General features: G+C 46.8%; 1 protein-coding gene across 4 annotated transcripts in view; it reads right to left on the reverse strand.

Moving 5' to 3' along the window:
- The window catches only part of ACAP1 (ArfGAP with coiled-coil, ankyrin repeat and PH domains 1), a 671,900-nt gene that overhangs the window by 127,943 nt on the left and 521,521 nt on the right, over positions 1-22,436 (reverse strand). For 3 of the 4 annotated variants that reach the window (XM_069645604.1, XM_069645621.1, XM_069645630.1), the window contains 3 exons: positions 16,795-16,997; positions 15,827-15,880; positions 15,042-15,226 (listed from right to left, as the gene is read on the reverse strand). In XM_069645604.1, coding sequence (XP_069501705.1) covers positions 15,042-15,226; positions 15,827-15,880; positions 16,795-16,997 — 442 coding nt within the window. The remainder of the gene's footprint in view (positions 1-15,041; positions 15,227-15,826; positions 15,881-16,794; positions 16,998-22,436) is intronic. The other variant, XM_069645612.1, reaches the window with a different exon arrangement.

Raw genomic sequence — 22,436 nt, forward strand, 5'->3', positions numbered from 1 at the left:
ACATCAGCTCCTGATTAAGGAACACACACAATTTAAGATGTTTTCTATTGCTTATGTCTGTTGGGCAAGATTCCTGCATATCTGAAACAAAAAGTGAATATGTATCAGAATGGGCAGGTACTCGGATCAAAAATTGCAACTTGCTATTGATACTGAGTGCAAACCTGGAGCAAGCAGAACAATGCTCCTTTGATTATCTTGCCCCTAAATTGTGGAATGCCCTCCCTTTTCAGTTGAGGCTTGAGACCGCCCTGGGTTGGTTTTAGGAAAACATTGAGAACCTTTTTTTTCTTCCACATAGACTTAGTGATTGGTGCTACCTTGTTAGGCGATCCTCAGCACATCAGGCCTCCCCACATCAGAACACTGCTCACATTCCCCAAACATCTCCACCCCAGCTTCGAGGCTCAAGGGATTCGGTGAACCCACAGAACCGAAAACACCGTACCTTCTTTGGTGTACGGGCTCGTTTACAACCTTTCCTGCATTGGCAACTGCCTTGGAGGATGTATCGCAGAAGGGACGGCGTTACGTCATCACGTCGGTCACGTGATACAGTGTGGCGTTCCTCACGTGATCTTGGTGGACGTCACATGGCCCAGAGACGTCACATGACCCAGGGACACACAGTATAAAGAACTGAGAGGCAGGACGATCATTGCTTCTCAGCTGGCTTCGGACCCTGTTTGGCGTTATTACTTGCTCCTTGCTACCTCGACCACGGAACTCGATCTTGGACTCTCTTGGACACCCCTTGTACCTTTGCTTGGAACTGTTTACATGTTGCCGGATTTTTGGACTGCACATCGACTTGTCTTTGGATCATCCCTGAGTATCTTGCTGTACTTCTACGCCCAAGTCAAGCCCTATCTTACAGGTGGTCTACCTGTATCCACGCTTACCTGCGGTTCTACCACTCCAGGGACCGCTGTATCTTTTTGAGCCTCGAACCTCCCTACTAGGTTACCTGGGTCTCCCTTACACCAGATAGGTAAGACACTTTAGATTCTTTTGTTTACCTGCCTGTATTGTGATTGCCTGGTGCTTAACCTCATTCCTTCTTGACAGCAGCATCGGTGTTCCAGAGGCTCCGTGGATCTGGGAAGACATCTCTCACCTGTGGCCTCAAGGGTCGCACAGCGGGTTTCTATTTTGTTCCCCTGTGCGTCACTTGGGGACGGAGGTCTCATCGGTCTACACGACACTCAAGTCAGAACAGACTGAGAAGCCGTATAGTCGTGTTAGACGATGCAGGGATCCACGGACGAACCCATAACTGCTTTAGTTCAGGCAATTACAATATTAAGGGCAGATATGGCCGCCGCGAACACAGTGATCCATCAAAGGTTGGATACCATACAGAGCGTTCAGCATTCCCTTCCTGCAGACCCTGAGTTTGGAGATGGCAGCTCCTCCACTACACCCCCTCCCTTGGCTACTTCTACAGTCCCGACTCCAATAATCCTCCCAACTCCTTCCCCCCTGGCTGCTCCTGAACGTTACCAGGGTGATCCCAAGAAATTCAGAACCTTTGTTAACCAGTGCAAGTTACATTTCTTATGCAGGCCTTTGGCTTTTCCCACGTCCACTGCTAAGGCCGCCTTCGCCCTTTCCCATTTAGCTGGAACAGCTGCCGCTTGGGCTAATCCCCTGTTAGAAAACAATAGCCCAGTTCTTTATGACTTTGATTTGTTGGTCCTAGAAATGTCCCGAGTATTCGATACTCGACACAAGGCACAGTCTAGGGATTTGGAGTTGTTGGAATTGACTCAGGGCAAAAGAACTCTGATAGATTACATCACCCGGTTCAATCAGCTAGTTGCGGAAACATCATGGCCAGAAAACAAGCGGGCGGTGGTCTTTTATAGGGGGTTGAGTAACACCATGAAAGACGCTTTAGCAGTGATCCCTTCTATGCCTACTCAGTATCAGGAATTGGTTGATCTCGTCCTGCAGGTAGATGCACGCCGATCGGAGCGTAGAGCTGAATTGGGGGCCTCTTCCCCTCCTACTCTTGTTAATACTCCCGCTTCCGGTACTGAAGAACCTATGCAAGTGGGAGGGTTACGCAGTCCTATTACAACATCTGAGAGGGAACGTAGAAGGGTAGATAATGCGTGCTTTTATTGTGGCACCACTGGACATTTCGTGAAAGAGTGTCCTCGACGCCCCAAGAAGAGTCAGGTTTTTCGGATGGCTCGACCTTAGAACCGGAGACCAGGTCGAGTGTCCCATCATCTTCTCCGGGTACCCCTCTTGCCTTTGCTCGTGTTCAACCCATCTCCGTAAAGGCTACTCTATGTCCCTCTACTGGCCTTCTTCATGCAGTCAATATCATTATTGATTCCGGTGCCACTGGTAATTACATAGATATTGATTTGGCCCATTCCCTCAATCTACCCTTAGTGGTAAAAACACGATCGGAACATGTCCAAGCCATAGACGGCTCCGCATTGGTTTCTGGTCCTGTTAGACATCAAACTGCACCCCTCTTGTTGAACATACAAGACATACACACAGAAACCTTAAGTTTTGATTTGATCACCGCACCTCAATTCGGTATCATACTAGGGATTCCCTGGTTACGTGAACATAATCCACTGATCAATTGGCAAGCAGGCACTGTACTCTTTGAGTCCGATATTTGTCAGAATTATTGTCTCCCGACCCATCAAGCCCCTGACACACCCTCTCGGGTCTTGGGAGCCTTAGCACAACTCACACTGACAGTTGACGATCCAGAAGTCATACAGTCCCATACTGTTGGGGGGTTGATGTCTGGGATTCCGCCAGAATATCGGGCTTTCGAATCAGTTTTCGATCGAGGCTCGTCTGAGGTACTTCCTCCACATAGAACTTATGACTGCCCAATCGAATTGCTTCCTGATTCCGCTGTTCCTTCGGGCAGGATCTACTCTCTGTCTCCTTCGGAGGAACTGGTGTTAAAAGAATATGTACAGAACGCCCTGCGTTTAGGACACATCCGCCCCTCCACTTCACCAGCGGCAAGTCCTATCTTCTTTGTACCCAAGAAGGAGGGGGATTTACGTCCTTGTGTAGATTATCGGCGTCTTAACGCGATCACCAAGAAGGATAGATATCCCATCCCGTTAATTACTCCACTCTTAGATCATTTAACACATGCTTCCGTTTTTACCAAACTTGATCTACGCGGCGCATACAATTTGGTACGCGTTCGCGAGGGAGACGAGTGGAAAACTGCTTTCTGTACTCGTTACGGCTTGTACAAATATCTTGTCATGCCCTTTGGCTTATGTAACGCCCCGGCCACGTTCCAACGATTCATGAATGACATTTTCAGGGATATTCTGGATGTGTACATGGTTGTGTATTTGGACGACATCCTGATCTTCTCTCGTGATCTGGATGACCATGTAAAACACGTCCGAGAAGTATTAACCCGTTTAAGCAAACATTCCTTATTTGCCAAACCTGAGAAATGTCAGTTCCATAAGACCTCTGTTGAGTTTTTGGGTTTCCACATCACCCCTGGGGCGTTATCCATGAACGAGTCTAAGGTCAAAGCAGTCTTAGATTGGCCAGTACCTCAAACACTCAAGTCCTTGCAGGCCTTTTTAGGATTCGCCAACTTTTATAGGCGTTTCATTTCTTCCTTTTCTACGATTGTAGCCCCGCTCACGGCCCTGACTAGTCCTCGGGTACCATATCAGTGGCAGAGAGAACAGCAGGAGGCTTTTGAGACTTTGAAAACCGCCTTTACTACCGCACCGGTACTCCAACATCCCAATCCTGATATTCCGTTCATAGTCGAGGCAGATGCCTCTTCCTTTGCCCTCGGGGCGGTACTGTCACAAACATGTCCTAATACAGGCAAATTACATCCAGTGGCATACCACTCCCGTAAGTTTTCCAGTACTGAGTCTCATTATACCGTTACGGAAAAAGAACTCTTGGCTGTTATGGACGCTTTCCGTGTTTGGCGTCATCATCTTCTGGGGGCTAAACATCCCATCACAGTATACTCCGATCATCGGAATCTACAGGATTTGGCCTCTCTGAAATGCATTAATAGCAGACAGGTCCGATGGCATCTTTTCTTTTCCTCTTTTGACTTCCGTATTATGCACCGTCCTGGAACGGCACATGGGAAGGCGGATGCCTTGTCACGTTCCCCGGGGGGGTCCAATTGCCTACATTCCCCGACACTGTTCTCGGCAAGAGTCATGTGATTTGTCTCTGTACTCCCTCATTGTCACTGATAGACTCGGTTCGATCCTGGACTAGCGATCATTCTGACCAGTTGCGAGAATGGGACCCAGTGTTTTCTGATGCATTACCGTTCGTACATGAACGCCTGTTCCTTCCCACACCTGACACACGTAATCTGGCCCTTGAGTGGTCTCATGACGCTCCCTTTAACGCTCACCCCGGACAAGAGCGCACTTTAGATCTTCTCAAGCGTTGGTGTTGGTGGCCTTCTATGAAGCGCGATGTAGAATGTTATGTTAGATCATGCGCAGTATGTGCTCAGGCTAAACATCAAAGGGGTCGACCAATTGGGTTGTTGCTTCCGCTTCCGGTACCTCCCAGGCCCTGGCATACGTTGACGATGGATTTCGTTACTGATCTCCCCAAGTCGAAGGGCTTCGACTCCATCTGGGTGGTGGTGGACACGTTCACTAAAATGGCCCGTTTTGTTCCCTGCAAAGGGATCCCTTCGGCTCCTGTATTAGCGGATTTGTTTTTTGAACATGTGTTCATGCTATTCGGCCTTCCTTCGGTCATTATATCTGATCGAGGGTCACAGTTCACCTCTCGGTTTTGGAGATCCCTGACGAAGCTATTGGGCATTGATACCAGGTATTCTTCGGCCTATCATCCTGAGACCGATGGACAGACCGAAAGGACGAATCAATCTATGGAACAATACCTTTGTTGCCTTATATTGCAACTTCAGACCTCTTGGTTGGCCGCTTTACGGCTTGCGGAGTTCGCATATAATAATGCGGCTCATTCAGCCACTGGTTATTCTCCTTTTTACGCCCTCTATGGCCAACATCCCAAGGTCTTGCCGGTCCCTGATGCTTCTGATTCTGCGAACCCTGCTGCCACGACATGTCTTAGGGATCTTTCTGCCTTACACGCTAGTACAGTGGTTCATCTCACTGAAGCAAAGGCTGCTATGAAGGCCCGTGTGGATGGCAAACGTCGGGCTGCTCCCCCTCTGGTGGTGGGTTCCAGGGTCTGGTTGTCTTCCCGTCATCTTCGCCTAGTGGGTTGTCGGAAGTTGCTACCTCGCTTTGTCGGTCCTTATGTGATATCAAAGGTTGTTAATCCGGTGGCTTTCCGTCTAGTGCTTCCCAGCTCTTGGCGCATCCATCCTGTGTTTCATGTCTCCCTCCTCAAACCCTGTCCTGACTCTGTCCGTCTTCGTACCCCTGTTGCGCCGGTGTCCTTGTCCTCTCCTGATGTTTGAGGTGTCGGCCATTTTGGGCTCCAGATGGTTTAGGGGAGTGTCAGAATTCTTCCTCACAAACTTGACCCCGTAGTGTAGAGGAAGAATTCTTTCGATCAATATACCTCTCTGAATGTACAAAGGAACATCCAGAAAGATTGATTAATTGAAAGACCGGAATCCTTGGAGACCTCGTGGCTGTGAAGAAAGATACGATAATGAATTGGTGACTTCAATAGCAAACCCAGAACTATAGATTTCTAGTCGGGAGTCATGGAAATGTCACGTAACAGAAACCACTGCGTGAAAAGAACAGAATAACTGAGAAAATAAATGATATAACCAATACTCTAAGTGCTATGTAAACTAAACAGTTGGTATAGGTAGGAATAACCCTTGGACAGCCAATGTGAGGGAAGGTCCTATCTACTAGTATGGATTGAGGTGACCCACTTCCCTCAACAAAGAAAAAATAAGAATGAAGCACTAGTTACCGTACGTGAAGTTATTGATCCCGCGGTGCAGCTGAGGCTGAGAACTACGTATCCCACGATGCAGCGGAGGCTGACAGGATCCCGCGGTGCAGCTGAGGCTGAGAACTACTAATCCCACGATGCAGCGGAGGCTGGCAGGATCCCGCGGTGCAGCTGAGGCTGAGAACTTCAAATTCCACGGAAGCGAGTTAGAGAAAGAAAGGAAGTCAAAGCACGGAAAATCCGATATCCAAAAGGCGTAAACAACAAGAGGGTCAAGCACATCAAGCCAAAGTCCAGTCCGAATCGAAAACACAGACGAGCGGTGCCAGAACCAGGGGACAGGCAAGTAGCGAATCCAGGGACGAATGCCGTAAGTCGAAAACAAATCAGAAGTTCCAGGTACCAAGGCAGACTAGGGTAATCCAAAAAGCAGGTCCGAACAAAGCGTAAGCAGAATCAACATAGCACGGATCGAAGCAGTAAACCGAAATGCTCAATCAGAAGCACTGAGCATAGGACAGGGCGGAGTTTAAGAAGGGGAAGTCATGTGACTAAGGGTTCCTTCCTGGACGCCGATTCCCTCCCCTTGACAACGGCTTCCACCATTGCCAAGGTAACTTCCAAGCCCTTCTGCGTGAGTTCGGTCGGAAAAGCAGGATTCTTTTGCTGCCCTTCCGTCTTACATCAGATTCAGCGAGACGCTTGGTGAACAGCGGGTTTCTTGAAAACCGCTCCCGTGGCGTGACAGGGAGGGATCCAGTATCTGGAGGATTGGAAGGGTTACGGCCCGGAGGAACGATCATGGGTTTCCGCCTCTGACTTGAACGCCCCTCGCTTGGTAGCCCGTTTCCATTTGGACCATCCATCCTGCCCACGGGGTCGTGGGCCGTTGGGGAGGGGCTATGTTAGGCGATCCTCAGCACATCAGGCCTCCCCACATCAGAACACTGCTCACATTCCCCAAACATCTCCACCCCAGCTTCGAGGCTCAAGGGATTCGGTGAACCCACAGAACCGAAAACACCGTACCTTCTTTGGTGTACGGGCTCGTTTACAACCTTTCCTGCATTGGCAACTGCCTTGGAGGATGTATCGCAGAAGGGACGGCGTTACGTCATCACGTCGGTCACGTGATACAGTGTGGCGTTCCTCACGTGATCTTGGTGGACGTCACATGGCCCAGAGACGTCACATGACCCAGGGACACACAGTATAAAGAACTGAGAGGCAGGACGATCATTGCTTCTCAGCTGGCTTCGGACCCTGTTTGGCGTTATTACTTGCTCCTTGCTACCTCGACCACGGAACTCGATCTTGGACTCTCTTGGACACCCCTTGTACCTTTGCTTGGAACTGTTTACCTGTTGCCGGATTTTTGGACTGCACATCGACTTGTCTTTGGATCATCCCTGAGTATCTTGCTGTACTTCTACGCCCAAGTCAAGCCCTATCTTACAGGTGGTCTACCTGTATCCACGCTTACCTGCGGTTCTACCACTCCAGGGACCGCTGTATCTTTTTGAGCCTCGAACCTCCCTACTAGGTTACCTGGGTCTCCCTTACACCAGATAGGTAAGACACTTTAGATTCTTTTGTTTACCTGCCTGTATTGCGATTGCCTGGTGCTTAACCTCATTCCTTCTTGACAGCAGCATCGGTGTTCCAGAGGCTCCGTGGATCTGGGAAGACATCTCTCACCTGTGGCCTCAAGGGTCGCACAGCGGGTTTCTATTTTGTTCCCCTGTGCGTCACTTGGGGACGGAGGTCTCATCGGTCTACACGACACTCAAGTCAGAACATACCTCTGTTGCTGTTAGCTTGTACCTTTGTGGTTGTAGTGCTTTTAATCTTGCCTTTCTTTTTTGTGATTTTATTCCTATGCCTGCTCTCTCTCTTGTCTTATGTAGTTTTACCTGTCTTAGGGTTTTAATTGGTGTTGGTTTCCCTGTGTGTGTCCAACCTTGTTGTTTGTATTTGTTAATAGCGCCCATTTACCTAAGGGCTTAAGGTGCTTTACAAATAAATGAATACAAATACAAAACCTGTCCTGAAATTGTGGGATAGTGATAAACAATATATAAAAGGGAAGAATCATACCCCTTTTGGGGATAAGTAACAAAGTTGCTAGAAACACCAGGGATAGAAAAATGATTAAGCAAGCCCAGCGGTCAAGATCCCTCCATGACATTGTGAACCATTGGCCATCAATACAAAAAGAAGAACCATACCTCTTTGAAAGATAATTGAGACCCAGAGAACGAGAACTGTAATAAATCTGCAAGTATCCTGGCAGGAGAGTACACCAGGGGTAGGAAAAGGATTGAGAAAGCGTTGGGGTCAAAACCCCTCCCTGAAAATGTCAAACACTGACAATCAAAGGAAAAGGGAAGAACCATACCCCTTTTAAGGATAACTGAGATCCAGCCAATGAGAGATTAAAGCATTCAAAAGAACTGTGTGCTTAATGGAGACTCATGGGAGGCGGCGCCCCCCTTGAAACTGTGACGTAAGACATTGTATGAAAGGAGAAACGCAGGGGAAGAGTCATCCAAAAGTACCAGATAGACTGTGGAAGACCAGATGAAAAATAGGGAGGACCCCTTTTCCTAGAGGAACATTATTCCTTTTCTGTTCTTCCCCTTAGAACTTTATGATTTGGAACTTTGAAAGAAAGCTATAAGTGTATAGCTTACCTAAATTCCGGAGTTGCACATTATATCGACTTTTGCCTGTAAGGGTCAGATTGTGGTTTTCGGGCATAGGTTGGAGGATACTTTTTGGTTGAACATCCTGCCACAGACAGCCCTTAGTTTTGTTGAGGTAGGGAAACCTCTCCTTTGGTTAGGCAGGGTAGGATTTTCTGCCAACCATTTCTTTATTTCATCTTAATAAAAGTCAATGACCAACAACATAATGCTGCTGTGTCCGACTCTTACTCTTGATCCCTTACACCAGTTTCACTCATTCTGCAACATTACACGTTCGCCTTTCATATGTTTTTTATCTTGGATTGCCTTCTTGTCAACACAAAGTGCATTTAAATCCCCCGCCAACATAACCAAGTCTTCCCTCCTCATTTCTAAACCAGCCAACTAGGAAAACCCCATCGGAAAATCGTGGCGGGCTTTGGCAAGAGCTTATGGATTCCGAGGACTTTTATAACATCGACCAGGTCTTCCTTAACCCAGATCAGATCCCACCATGGGAGAGAGAACACTCAGTGGCGACCATTGACTATGTCTGTGTCAGAAGCAATGCTGAAGTTAGTGACATCTTTTGAGGTTATTCAAACTGTAGCAAGCGATCACAATCTCATGAGAATCATTTACAGCCACCAAACCAATGATGATGGAGAACATCGAAAGTAACAAGCAAGTGAATCGTCAGACTAACTGCTCAAAGAATTGAGGAACTGACGTCTAACTATCAAAGACAGCTGGACCCTAATAGAGACGAAGTTCCTTTGGAATAGACTATCAACCTTTGCAAATTCCTAATAAGATAGGGCCTGGAAAAAAATCTCCAATTCTCCCAAACAACAACTCACCAATACGACAAATTGCTGGTAGAAAAAAGTTCTTTCTTAAGACAACTAAAAAGAAAATCTGTGAACTCCATTTCAAAGTTTTTACAAACCCAGTTTCTTGACGAATATAAGAAATACATATCCTGGGTAAAAAACCATCGCGTAAAACTCTACCAAAGAGATTCAGAAGAGATGCTGAAAAAGGTTGCAGGACAGAATGCTCAGGAATTCTGTGCACTAATTAAAACCTCAGGTGCACAGACAGAACCCTCATTCGCAAACAGAGTTAGTGAAGAAAGGTGGAAATCCCACTTCACTTCTTCATTCCAAGTTCCTTCGCAAGAATTCCCTGCCCTCATGGGTGGCCCGGAAATAATCTGGGAAGATCTTTCTAACAAAGAGGACATTGAATCAACAATACGCAAGTTAAAACCTTCACGAGCCCCAGGTCCGGATGGGGTCACAAACATCGACCTTAAGAACTATCCATCCGAGAGGGCGACCTTCATTAGTCTGGTTTTCAGGAAATGTACTGATTCAAGATCGATCCCAAGGTCTTTGACTTCTTCGGTGGTGGTCCCAGTCTTTAAGAAAGGGGATAGGGCCGAAACACGGAATTATCGGCCAATTGCTCTTTTTAACACCATCGGGAAAATGTATGTGATGCTTTTATTACAGAGATTTCAATTATGGGCAAAGACATCTCCCAGCGCAGACCCTTTCCAAGGAGGCTTTAGGAAAAATTCAGGCACAACATTCAACATCATGCTGTTAAGTATTATCGAAAGTAAAATCATGGAAGGAAGTACAAGAGTGTTCCTAGCGTTTATAGACCTTACGCAAGCCTTCGACCAAGTGGATAGATCAATGCTGTGGTCAAAACTTTCCGTTTGAAAATGCCCAATTAACATCTTGGAACTTATAAAATCATTCCATTAATCTACCACGATGAGAGTCAAACTCAACCAAAAAGGCCTTTTATCAGATGAAATAGCTACCAGAAGAGGGGTAAAACAAGGCTGTCCCCTAGCTCCAGCATTATTTACAGCTTTTCTTGGTGATTATAAAGAATTGTGTCTGGATATCAGATCTTTCCCGCCAAATGTTGGAGGGTTGCCGGTGTCCCGATTATTATATGCAGATGACATCACACTGTTGGATCAAACTCCGATCGGCCTACAACGACAATTGAATAATTTGACTGACTACATAGACCGTAACAATCTTGAAATAAACAAGGCAAAAACAAAGATCATGATCTTTGAAAAAACGGCAAAAAGGTTAACAACGTTGCACTGGAATTTGGATAGCGTCCAAATTAAAATAGTTTGTGATTTCAAATATCTGGGAGTAATGATCGACAGCTCCAGATCAGAATTAAGAATGCAAAGATATCTTTGGGAGAAAACGCGGAAACTGACAGCACAAGCCTGTGCGATGGACACAAAATTTGGTTGTTTTTCCTTAATTCCAGTGATCAAGTTTTATAAATCAAAAGTCGTTCCATCTTTAGTATATGGCAGACACGCAATGCCAATGATTGCTGCATAAATTTGGCAAAAAATAGAGAGATATTTCTGGAGATCAATGCTGAATCTCCCAAAGTCAACCTCGACTCCAGCAATCAGAAGAGAGCTGGGTTTGCTTTCTCTAAAAGCAATAGTGGAATTCAGCAGAATGTCACTCTTCAGAAAAATGATTCTCCCTGATACTCTCCCTTTATATAAACTGATCGACAACGAAGTAAAAGGAGGAAGCTGTAAAATGCTGTCGAACTGGGCAACCCAAAAAAAGAAGCAGCTAGACTCAATTGTGTGCACGGAGGAAGATCTGATCCTAAATCCACTGAGAATTAAAAAGAAACTAGTGGAGTTGGACTGGATCGTCATCCAAGAAACTGCAAGTAAAAACAGTCTCCTTAGCCATCTACCTGTGCACATAATGAAAGTGAATGAAATACAGAGATTTCCGAATAAAAAATGCTCCAAGACACATTTTTCTGAGAGCGCATTTAAACTTCCATTGCTCACTAACAAAATCCTCTTTGTGAGAGGTCTCTTGAGCACCAACACGTGCAGACTCTGTAAAGATACTGGCCAGATTGAGTCGGTTCAACATCTTCTAATGTCATGCCCTGCGATTCGACAGACTAAACAGGTGTATCTTAACCCAGTGCTATCTGCCTATACTTTACGAGAAGAAGAGGAATGGTGGCCCCGGTTGCTAAGTGGTGAAAAGACCTCATGGACAATTGCAACTGCAAAAATCCTGCAAGCGGCAATGGTTGAGTGCAACAAACTGAAATGACTTTTCCTTTTCTTTCCCTCTTCCCATTCTGAGACGGGCCAGAGCTCTATGGACAACTTTGTGGTGAATCATCATAAGAAACAAGATCGTGAAATGAAAGACGAATACTTTGCAGTCTTGTAAAGTCAAGCAATCTTGATATACACAAGTAATAAAAAAGTAATACTTTCAATTAGATTTTCTGTGAAATGCCCTCCCTGAGGATCATAGATGTTCCAAATCAGCAGCCTCCCAGGCTTTTTTTCTATATTCAGGTCCACCTCTACCGCCAATACAATTGGCCTATCTATATCAATCACATATCTGGATGCTCTTTATGAGAGTATTTTACCCTTCTCAAAAAGCCCACGAAAGGGCAACCAATAGCACCCTTTCTGGCCTTTTGCAATAATTGATATCCGTCCACCTATAAGTTGGAAATAAGCCAACTCTCTTTCACAAGAAATAAATCATTTTGTAGTAAGAAATCCAGGGAGCCTGCTGTGTCAATAAAATGTGAAAATCCACCTGGTTAATGCTACAGGTTCATGGTCTCCCTAAAGTTTTTAATGGGAAAAACCCCGATAGCCAGTTCCACTCATTTGCAGTATTTTCACGTTTGCCCACTTTCGTCACAACTCTTCCCAAATTATTAGTTGTCATTTGTAGGTCCCCACAGTGCTTTGGCAGCACAACCGCCATTGGTTTCACATAATCCTCATATCGTATGTCTTGGTCATAACCCAGTTGAAGAAAACTGGTTAAATGTGAACGTTCATGTCCACTATGGCAACAGAGTAACAGTGAACCCTTGAGACGTTAAAACCTGGTAATTCAATCAGGTCTACATACTCAAAGTCTCTGCTGTTTAATACACGCAATGGGGGCTGGGGGATCAGCTGTAACAGGTACAGGAATACCAACCTATTAATTAACAGGTCTCGTTTATCATAAAAGATACAAGCAATCGTAAATGATTTCCTGTTGGCTCCAGGCGACACCCTTTTCTTTCTGTCCAACCGCTCAGCCGACTGCTCGGCAAGTCTTCCACACTGTTCTGTTTTGATAAATGGCGCACCAGTGTCACTCTCCCATCAACGGACTTAATAGCAGTATGGTCCATCTCTGTTATCTTCCCTCGCCGCTCTTCATGTACCAGTGTGGTTTTCCTTAATAGGCCAACTATGTGCATTTTTACTAGCTCTCTACTTTCACCTGTTTACATTTCTCCTGGCCCTTTTACTGCTGACGGGTGCCTGGTTTTCCACGTCCTCGACTAACGGAGGAACCAGCAAGGGGTCTGCATTTGGTATCTTTCATTTAGATTTCAGGATCTTAGACAGTTTTATCCTTCTCCTTTGCTTCAGAGAAAGATACATCTCAGATGACTAGTTTCCACCCGATTTATCTTCTCCTATGTCATTATCTATGACCTCTACCATGATACATGCATCTTGATCCGTGCCCTGCATCACACTGGCTTTCCCATCAATTTCAATAACAGCGAATGAACTTTGATTTCTAACAGGGTTGGCTTCAATTTTTCTGAGAGTTTCTACTTGCTCTGTTGTGACTTCATATATTTTCTCACAATGTTTTAACAAGATCTTGAATGGGAATTGCAAAGTTGTCATGAGTATGGGAATATCATTTGTCTCACATGATGAGTCTTGCCCCTTTACTCTTCCCCAAAAAGGTCTGGGGTTGCTACCAGACTATTTTAATTCAGTCCTTGGTAAAGGCTGCACAGCCTTGTCAACAGCGGCTCTCTCAACTGTTTCTCCCTGTACATTCACTGGCAAAACGTATGTGTTCCCAGATGGAACGGTGATTTTGGTTTGCGAAGAGTAACTCAGGTTAAGCAGGGAGTTCTTATTGTCAATCATTGATGATTAGCGTTGGTATGCACGCCATCTTCCTTCCTTCCATCCTTTTCAATTGCCCTGGGTTGAAAATATGCAGTAATCTTCCCAAAGCGATTATTATAGGTCCCTTCTGATAGAGCCACACCTGCACCCCTTTTGGCTGTTTCCAGGCTGTTAACCACAGGGTCAACTTTGTGTGTAGCAGTTATGTTTTTTGGGTGCAGCTAGATTGCATCTACCTTTTTTCCAATTTGCTTTACCAGCCATTTTGTCGAGCTTACCTGCCAGGCTTTACACTCCTGTATGTAAAATGTGATTTGTCAAGGCCTCACACGCCGAGCCGCCCAACTACTCGACTCTAGTGCACTTGCCAATGCAGGCTGAGTGACTTTTCAGAATTAAGAGAGGGACGGACTCAGGACAGCAGTCCCAAAGGTAAGTGAATGTTCTTTTGTGATATCTGAGAGCAATGTGTACAATCTCAAACCTTGCAATTTTAACTCCCTCAAGCCCTTCCCTTTCCTAACCAATATAATGAGAACGGTGAACTTACCTTTGGTTTCCAGTCATCTGTTGATAACTCTTTCAAGACTATATGGAACCGGAATTGCCATAGGAAACCATCACTGCATTCGGTAAAAATGGCAATCATTACCTCCCATGATCACTGTAGCCCCCACTCATTTATTTTTAGTATGTTGCTGGTCTGAACTCCTCAACAGTTAGGGATACAGGCATCAGTTATTCTTATAAGATACAAATTGTAGTGTATAATAAAACATGGTTATAAATAATTTCTCATGACGGGACTGCCATGTGCATTACCTTTGTCAACATCTGTTATCCTGTTAACCACCACTCAACTATTTAACAGAGATTGGGCCTGGGCACTTCAACCCCAGCTGTTATATGGGTGAGTGAGGGGCGCTTCAGGGTTAGTTCTAACTCCTGCAAATATTGTGCACAATCTCTAGGACCATGTGGGGCACATGCAGGATCCATGTTGGGGCACATGCAGGATCCATGTTGGGGCTGTTGACTGCTTCCTCAAAGTGTCAGGCTCTGCAGCAAAGTGCAACGCCTAAACAGCGAGAACGTAACACAATATCAGAGGAGGCAGGTCTCACCCTCACATCGATCATGGGTCACAACAGAAAGATCTCACCGTAACAGTGATCATGTCAGCGACTTCATATTAGGGAGATCTCACACTTACAGTCTGCCATCAATCAAATCACCCAATGTCCTAGCACATAGAGCTCACCCTCACAGCACACATGCTAATACAAATCATCAGACTTGCTATGAGAGCAAACGGAACTCACCATGACAACTATGTCACCAAGGGTCCACCATGGCACTGTTCAAACATGGGCACATCCCCCTATAGGACACCCTTCATGATACACAACAGCAGAGGTTGCCAGATACTCGGCCAATGGAGGACATACCACGTTCACAGCTTGGATCAGTGGTGTCCGACTCTCCTCAGCTCCATTTACCCAGTTCACATCGGCACCATGTGCCAGGGCATCAGCCATAGTAGGGAGGCACTGCAGTGAAACGGCATGGTACAGGAGTGCTCCTGGGTGCAGGTTCCTCAGATCATCCACCTCCCGCTCACCCTCAGTGCTTTCTGGAAAAGGCAAGGAATGACGTTAGTGAAGGACAGCTTTCAAACTAGCCCACCAGAAGATGTAGTGCATTGCCCACAGACAGCACTTGTGCACCCCAACTATCCAGTACATCTACTGAAAGATTACTTAGTACAACCCCTCACAACAGCTGTAGCAGTACAATTATTACGCCAGCCCCCTCCATACTACCCCATTATTAGTACAAAATTGCAGAGCTGTAGCAGGAATTCCTTCCATAGTGCAGGCTTGCAATGAAAGTCGGAGATGCTAGGGAGAAGACGTCCATATCTCCGCAATTGATAGGTAATGCAGAGGACATGGATGTCGTGTGCATTTAAACGGTTAAGATAGGAAATAGGACCTAGAGGTTAAGCTACCAATTATGAAACCAGAATACCTTCATCCTTTGTAACACAAGCTCTCTGCTCGTTCAAATAGAAGGATTCTGATCAAATATTGTGTATCCCCATTCAGCTGTTGGCCTATGTGGCAAACCAGCCAGTGCTTACAAAGAAGCCAAACACCAGCTCGTTTTTTTAGGGCGGCATAAACGCTGAACTTGAACAGGGGGTGCAGCGGGAAGTACATTAAATCTCTACCTTTAGCAGATCCAATGGATGAGAGGCTGCTGTTACTGCCATTGCCGCTCAGACCTATAGGAGGAAAGGTGTAAGAAGAACGTGAGACTGGGAGGGAGAAGGGATGGACAGAGGGGCAGGAAGGGATTTGAGGATCGGGAGGAGACAGGAAATGAGAAGTGGTGTCAGTGTTTAACAGAGGGAACAGAGCACATGATAAAGGATAGGGCTAAGGAAGAGAGGGGTAGTCAGTGAAGAAGGAATTGGTGTGGAAGGAAGAGGGGGAAGAAAGAAAGGGGGAGAGAGAAAGACAGAAGGGAAAGAGGAGTGAGTAATAGTTATGTGTTGAAGGCGAAAAGCGATGAAGGAAGTAAAGTAAAAAGAAATTAGGGAGGGAAAGGCGAGGAGGGAAGGAAGCCTGGAAGTAGAGGGATTGACAGTAAGGGTAGAAGAAAGAGGGCAACATACAAAACATGAACCTACAGCAAGGATGGAACGAGAAAGAGGACAGGAGTAAATGTTGGAATACACCCTTGCAAGTTTACTCTGGGACTCTTCCTCCTTTCTGGGATGAGAGATATGCACAGCACCGCACAAGCTCTGAACTCTCCTTTGACCAGTTCCCCCAATATCGAGCCCACTGTCCCCTTCCTAACCAACCTATATGCCATTGGTGAAAGATTCCTGTGGGTAAAGCACTACGGGGTACCCTTTCCGCCATGAAGTTCACTTGCAGTGTATGCACTCATCAGTGGGTAGGACCAATTTTCCCTGCTTTCCCCCCGGTGTCCCAGGGATGGTAAAAACTCACCTACACATCTAGTCTGCCATTTCTGTGTTAATCATATTTCCTAGGGGTGAGGATATGCTTCCCTGGATATATAGTCCAGATGGCCCTTCTGTTGCTCTCTCAATGTATTTAGCACCAAGCTTCTTTTGTGCTCTGCCTCATCCTTCTTCCTACATTTCCTTAAAAGAAGCACACCAACCTGGGGGTCTAGCCAAAGATCCTGGCTTGGGTTTCAAAGGAGGCTTTGGCGGTCGGTCAACAGGACGGACAATAGGCTTGTCTACCATGTTCCCGTGGCTCCTCCGTGCAATGTGCCTAAAAGGACGCGCTCCAGCTTCGGGCAGCTTGTTGATAAACTGCTTGTCCACATACTTGGCTTTGATCCAGAATTCCTTCTCACTCCTGGGAGGAGATGGGGAGAAATTAAATAAAACCAGGCAATGGGAAGAACACAAGTGAGAAATAACATAATAAGGATCAGAGACAATGGATTATATACAAAACTGGTTTTGGAAATACTATTTCACAGCATTACGAAGGGCCCTTAACCCAAGGCCTTCAACCTCCCTTATAATCCAATTACCTGCAACACCACAAAACCACATTATTGAGGTTGAGGAGATAAGATACAATGTTGTATTCCCTTATTAACAGACTTTTAAAAATGTTCTGCTGACCACTGTAGTTGTGTTCAACTGCTAATCCCTATAGAGCAAAGTGCTCTCTTCTACTCAATCTCGGATCCTATTCTCCTAGGTATAAAGTATTCAAACTTACTAGCAACTGTTAATTTCCTTATTATAAATTATTCGGCCCTACTCATACCCAGCAGCTAATCACCAAAGAAGAATGGACTCTGCCCTAATCGCACTGCTAATCTCCTTAATATAAAATACTCTATTAAAACAACTGTTAATGTCCTTAACATAAATTACTACATTTTACAGATACTCAACTGCTAATTTTTAAACTGTAAATTACTCGAATGTACTCAATCGCAGCTGCTAAAATCCTTAGGGTAAATTACTTTGCCCTAGTTGGTCAGAACTGCTAATCTCCTTAACAGAAATTACTTAATTCCAATATAGGTTAACTGCTATATTCTAACATTGGACCTTTCATATATTCACATGCTGTGAATATTCCCCCTCGACAGGTTGGAAATCCCTGGTTACTTATATTATGATACATTTCCTAAATTAAAACTTTAGACACCGTGGGCCTCATTCAGAGTATGGCGATAGGGGGTTAACGGCACCAGTAAAGATGCCAGTGCCGTTAACCCCCTACCGCCACATTCCGAGGTCCCTTAGCGGGTCCCACCAGGAACGGCTCCTTAGTGGGACCCGTTAAGGGACCATGGAGCTAAAAACGGGCCTGCAATTTGCGGGCCCGTTATTATCTCCTTCCCCATTCCCATTGAGCCCTATAGGGGCTCAAATGGGAATGGTTTTCTGAATGGGGACTTACCGGGTCCTCCAAGGTTGTAATGACCCAGCAAGTCCCCATTCAGAGACACCAGACCCGGACCTGGAGTTGGAGGCAACCATGATGCGAATAGCACCATAGCTACCTCCAAACTCGGAATGACCCCCCCCTTGAGTGTCCTACCCACATTATTGTGGGTGCTTTTGGTCCCCACCAATAGGACGTCAAGTGTCTAGCTCCGCCCCTGCAGCTACCCCTTCGATTTCAACAGTCTTCTTTGCTGGTAGGAGTCCTCGTGTTCGCCTCTCCAGAGAGAGAAGTTTCTTTTCAAATAATAAAAGTTAATCCTTTTTCGACAAAATCACAAATACTCTACAATTATCCTATAGACACGTCGGCGACGACCCTGGAAACTCAGACACCTAAAAAATCCTTGTTTAGGACCTGTGGAACTTGCAACTTGAAAAACGTCTATGAAGGACTGCATTTTCTGCCTGTACCGCAAACATTAATCAAAGGACTACGAAATCGGTCAAGGGTTCAGGGAGCGTTGCCTAATCTTTTGGCTCAATTAAGATATTTACCCAGCCTCGGAAGCTGGCTCTTCAAGGTGTGTCAGGTCTCCAACTTCCTCTAAAAAGCATCCCCCGCTCGGCCACAGATCCAGGTCAGAAGAGAGACCTGTCAAAAGGCATAAAACGCAGGAGGCAGGCTCTAAACAAGGTGAGACCTCCAGTACTTCAAAGCAAAGGGCAAGGTCGGCAACGGGACAGAGCAGGCAGTCCAACAGTCGCCCACTCAGCAAGGGCCACGATAACTCACTGTCCACGAAGAAGCCATCGACGGTCCAATCGACAATGACAATGTTCAAGATATGGTTATCCTCGGATCGCCCACAGAGTAAGGGCTCCCATAAACCGACGGCATCGACGTCTACGCACTTGTCCAGGACGGACTCACCGATGAGGGAGGAGAGCACAGACAAGTAGTCTACAGCAAAATCCTTGTTTACGAAACAAACAAAAAAAAAAAACTTGTTGTCAGGGTCTTACTCAACTAAAGAGAAGCGCAGGTCGTCAACGGGGCACGAGTCGTCGACGGCCCCCTCATCGATGACCAAGAAAAAGCACTCCCCAGCCAGCGAAAAGATCTTAGTGGAGGGTTCAGAACACACAAAAGCTATGGAGCCCGTCCTGTCCACAGCTCAATTCACCAATCTGGCCACGGGTAACCCTATGCAGCCTATCACACACCAGGCCTTGCATGTAGAAGGTCAGTCACCAATCTCCCTTGCTAGGAGAAGCCATAGGTCTTCAAGGGATGACCTCACTGGTATAAGGGAACACCCTACAGGGGTATCACCCATCACATACACAGAAGTCATGCTTGAGGAAATCCTCCAACATGAAATCATGTCAGATTTCAAAGCGCCAATGAACAATTCTCCGGTAAACAGATTCCGACTTGGAGAACTGTATTGTAGATCAAACACTAGCCCAAAACAGGGCCCCTAGTATCTCATGACCAGGAGAAAAGAGAGCACCAGTGTGTCTGCAAGTCTCTCACACTCAGGCTGTCGAAAGAGAAAGTATATCGTGCCTCCTATTGTAATAAATATATTAATATTGGCCTACGCCAAGCTGCTCGAAAGTCGCTTACGAAAGAAATCCGTGTTGCAAGGTCCTGCCCTTAAATCCATGTAAGCCGCCATTTTAGGCCAAACCGCCATTTTAGGATTCGCTTTGTAAAAGTCACCCTGCGAGTTAAAATGGTGGACGATGTCATTCCAGAATACAACATGGCCGTCTTGACATCTGTACATAGCTAATGTGTAACTTGCCTGCAGGCCACTTGTTGATGTCGTGAACTGAGACCTTGGCCCTCATTACGACCCTGGCGGAAAGTAACTGACCTGACCGCCATAGCGTAAATAGCGTTTCCGCCATTGCACGATCGAGTAAAGTGCGGCTAATTCTGACCCATCGGGCACGAGCATTACGCCATGGCGGAAGTGCAAAGTCCGCGATGGCGGAAATGTCCCCAAAACGCCCCTCACCGCCGTCGTACGGCGCCCTAGGTGCAATTCCGCCACCCATCATAGCGGTCACCGTAATGAGCGGTAATGGCAAAATACGGTGACCGTAAATATACGGAAACAGAAGTAAAAACATGGGGCCGGAACGGGAAACAGCACGCCGTACACCTATAAAATCCGAATCCCAACACAACCATGAAAAATCCGACCCCGAGACACATCCCAACCCGTTAGCCACCCTAGTTAAAACAATCAAAATGGGAAAAGTTGCTAAAAAAGCGTGCGACCGCAAGCGGCAGGTCCACTTCTCCCATGAGGAACTCACCGTGCTCAGAGACCCTCCAGGAGAATGCTGCCGTAGTCTTCTCGACGCAAATGACGAGGACGGCACTTGCGAACAAGAAGGCCATATGGGCCCTGGTGGCACAGCGGGTAAGTGCGGTGGGGACCGCACCCCGCAACCCACAGCAATGCAGAAAGCGATGGGACGACTTGCGGATACGCGTACGGAGCATACTATCAGCCAACCGTAACATTGCCACAGCTACCGGGGGAGGATCGGAATCACCCATCAAGTTGACCCCCTGGGAAGAAATCTGTGCCTCCACCATTGGAATGGAGAGTATAGAGGGAGTCGGAGGGATGGAGAAAGGAGTGCAGACATCCGAAGAATCAGGTAGGTGGGCCAAATAAAACAATGCTAAATCCACAATGTCCAATCATGTGAAGTACCATGTGTCCACATAGTGCAACAGAAACACATATCCAGGAGAACGTCCACATACATTGGCCTGATAGCGCACTCTAAAAGTCACATTAAATACATAAATAATTAAAAATTCTAAAAACACCCTCTACGCGTGCAGCATGCACACCCTAACTGCAGGCTGCAAAACAACTGCATCCTCAATCCACACAAAAATGAAACCACCTCCAAGGCCCTGACCCAAATCACCCTCAGGTACCACCCCAATGCATGTGATACATTGCCATTCCAATTTCCACAGACCCATATATAACGCTCGCCCTCCTTTACTCCACCACAGGGTCCGATTCAAACGACGAGCTTCAGGACACCCCTACCAGCACACCTGCAAAGAGGGCCAAGACCAACGGCTAAAGACCCTCCACCTCAGCTGCACGGATCAAGACACGGCAGCAGCACAAATCAAGTGGCAGCACACAGGAGGGGACTTCAACAGGCACCCCAGCAGCCAGCATGCCCACAACAGCAGCACCACCACAGGTCCCCCCAATGGATGCCACAGAAGGCACTGCTTCTGGTGGCAGCAGCACCATAGGTGACACTGCATTAATGCCAGCATGCTCCGACACAGACAACGGTGCTGTCGATGTAGGACCCATCCATGACCTGTCTCAATCCCCCTGTTTGTTTCATCCCGTACACCATGAGGATACCACGCAGGGGCACCCACAAGACGACTGGCCATCCCCCACAAACCCTGTGGCAAGGCAACATGAGGTGATCAGCCCCTCTGTGACACCACCGCAAATGGGCATGACCCAGCAGAGGCAACAGTCCCTCGACCAGGTGATCGTGCAACAGCAGCAACTGGCCACGCTCCTCAAGGAGCATGCTGATGAATGTAGGGGTTCTAAGGCAGCCATAGAAACATCTACTGAGACACTTAGGGCACAAATGGAGCGAAGTACAGAGACACTAAGGGTACAAATGGAGAGAAGTACAGAGACACTAAGGGTACAAATGGAGAGAAGCACCGAGAGCCTGAGGGGGGAACTGCATGCGACGTCCAAAGACGTATGTGGTGAACTTGCCGCTGTGCGCCGTGTGCTCACTGAGCTCTCACAAACCCTTAGGGACATGCATGGACGTGAGCAGGCAGAGACATCATCCGTTGCAAGTTCCGTCCAGGGCAGCCCCCAACGTAGATCTGGGAGGAACCTGCGCTCCACAGGCAGGGGTGCCCCTGATACCCGGAGAGGGGGCTTGCAATAGCGTCTGCCCACTGACAATGAGCATCTTTGGACACTGGTGTTCGGGGGGAGGTAGGAGGGTGGAGGGGGGTGTTGGGCTTTCTTGGGTGGCGGGTCGATGGGGTGTGTAATATAATTTCACATATGCTATAAACATTTCATAATCATCCAATGAGATGTGTGGACATTGATCTTTGTGTACGAGGGCTTTATAGGCGTACAGTCCACATTGTGCATGTTCCAGACACACAGTGCCACAAGTCCCGTGTCCATGTATCAGCCACCAGGCGTGAGTGCTAGAAGCATGAATCTATGATATTCTGACGAATTTCACGGGCCTCCTGTGCCTCGCGGACACCTTGAGGTGCTGCCACATCCCCACCCTCATCATGACCATCTTCAGGTGCTTGCAGTTCTGCGTC

This window comes from Ambystoma mexicanum, chromosome 1p (assembly GCF_040938575.1).
Source record: "Ambystoma mexicanum isolate Mex_15411 chromosome 1p, UKY_AmexF1_1, whole genome shotgun sequence".
NCBI lineage: Eukaryota > Metazoa > Chordata > Amphibia > Caudata > Ambystomatidae > Ambystoma > Ambystoma mexicanum.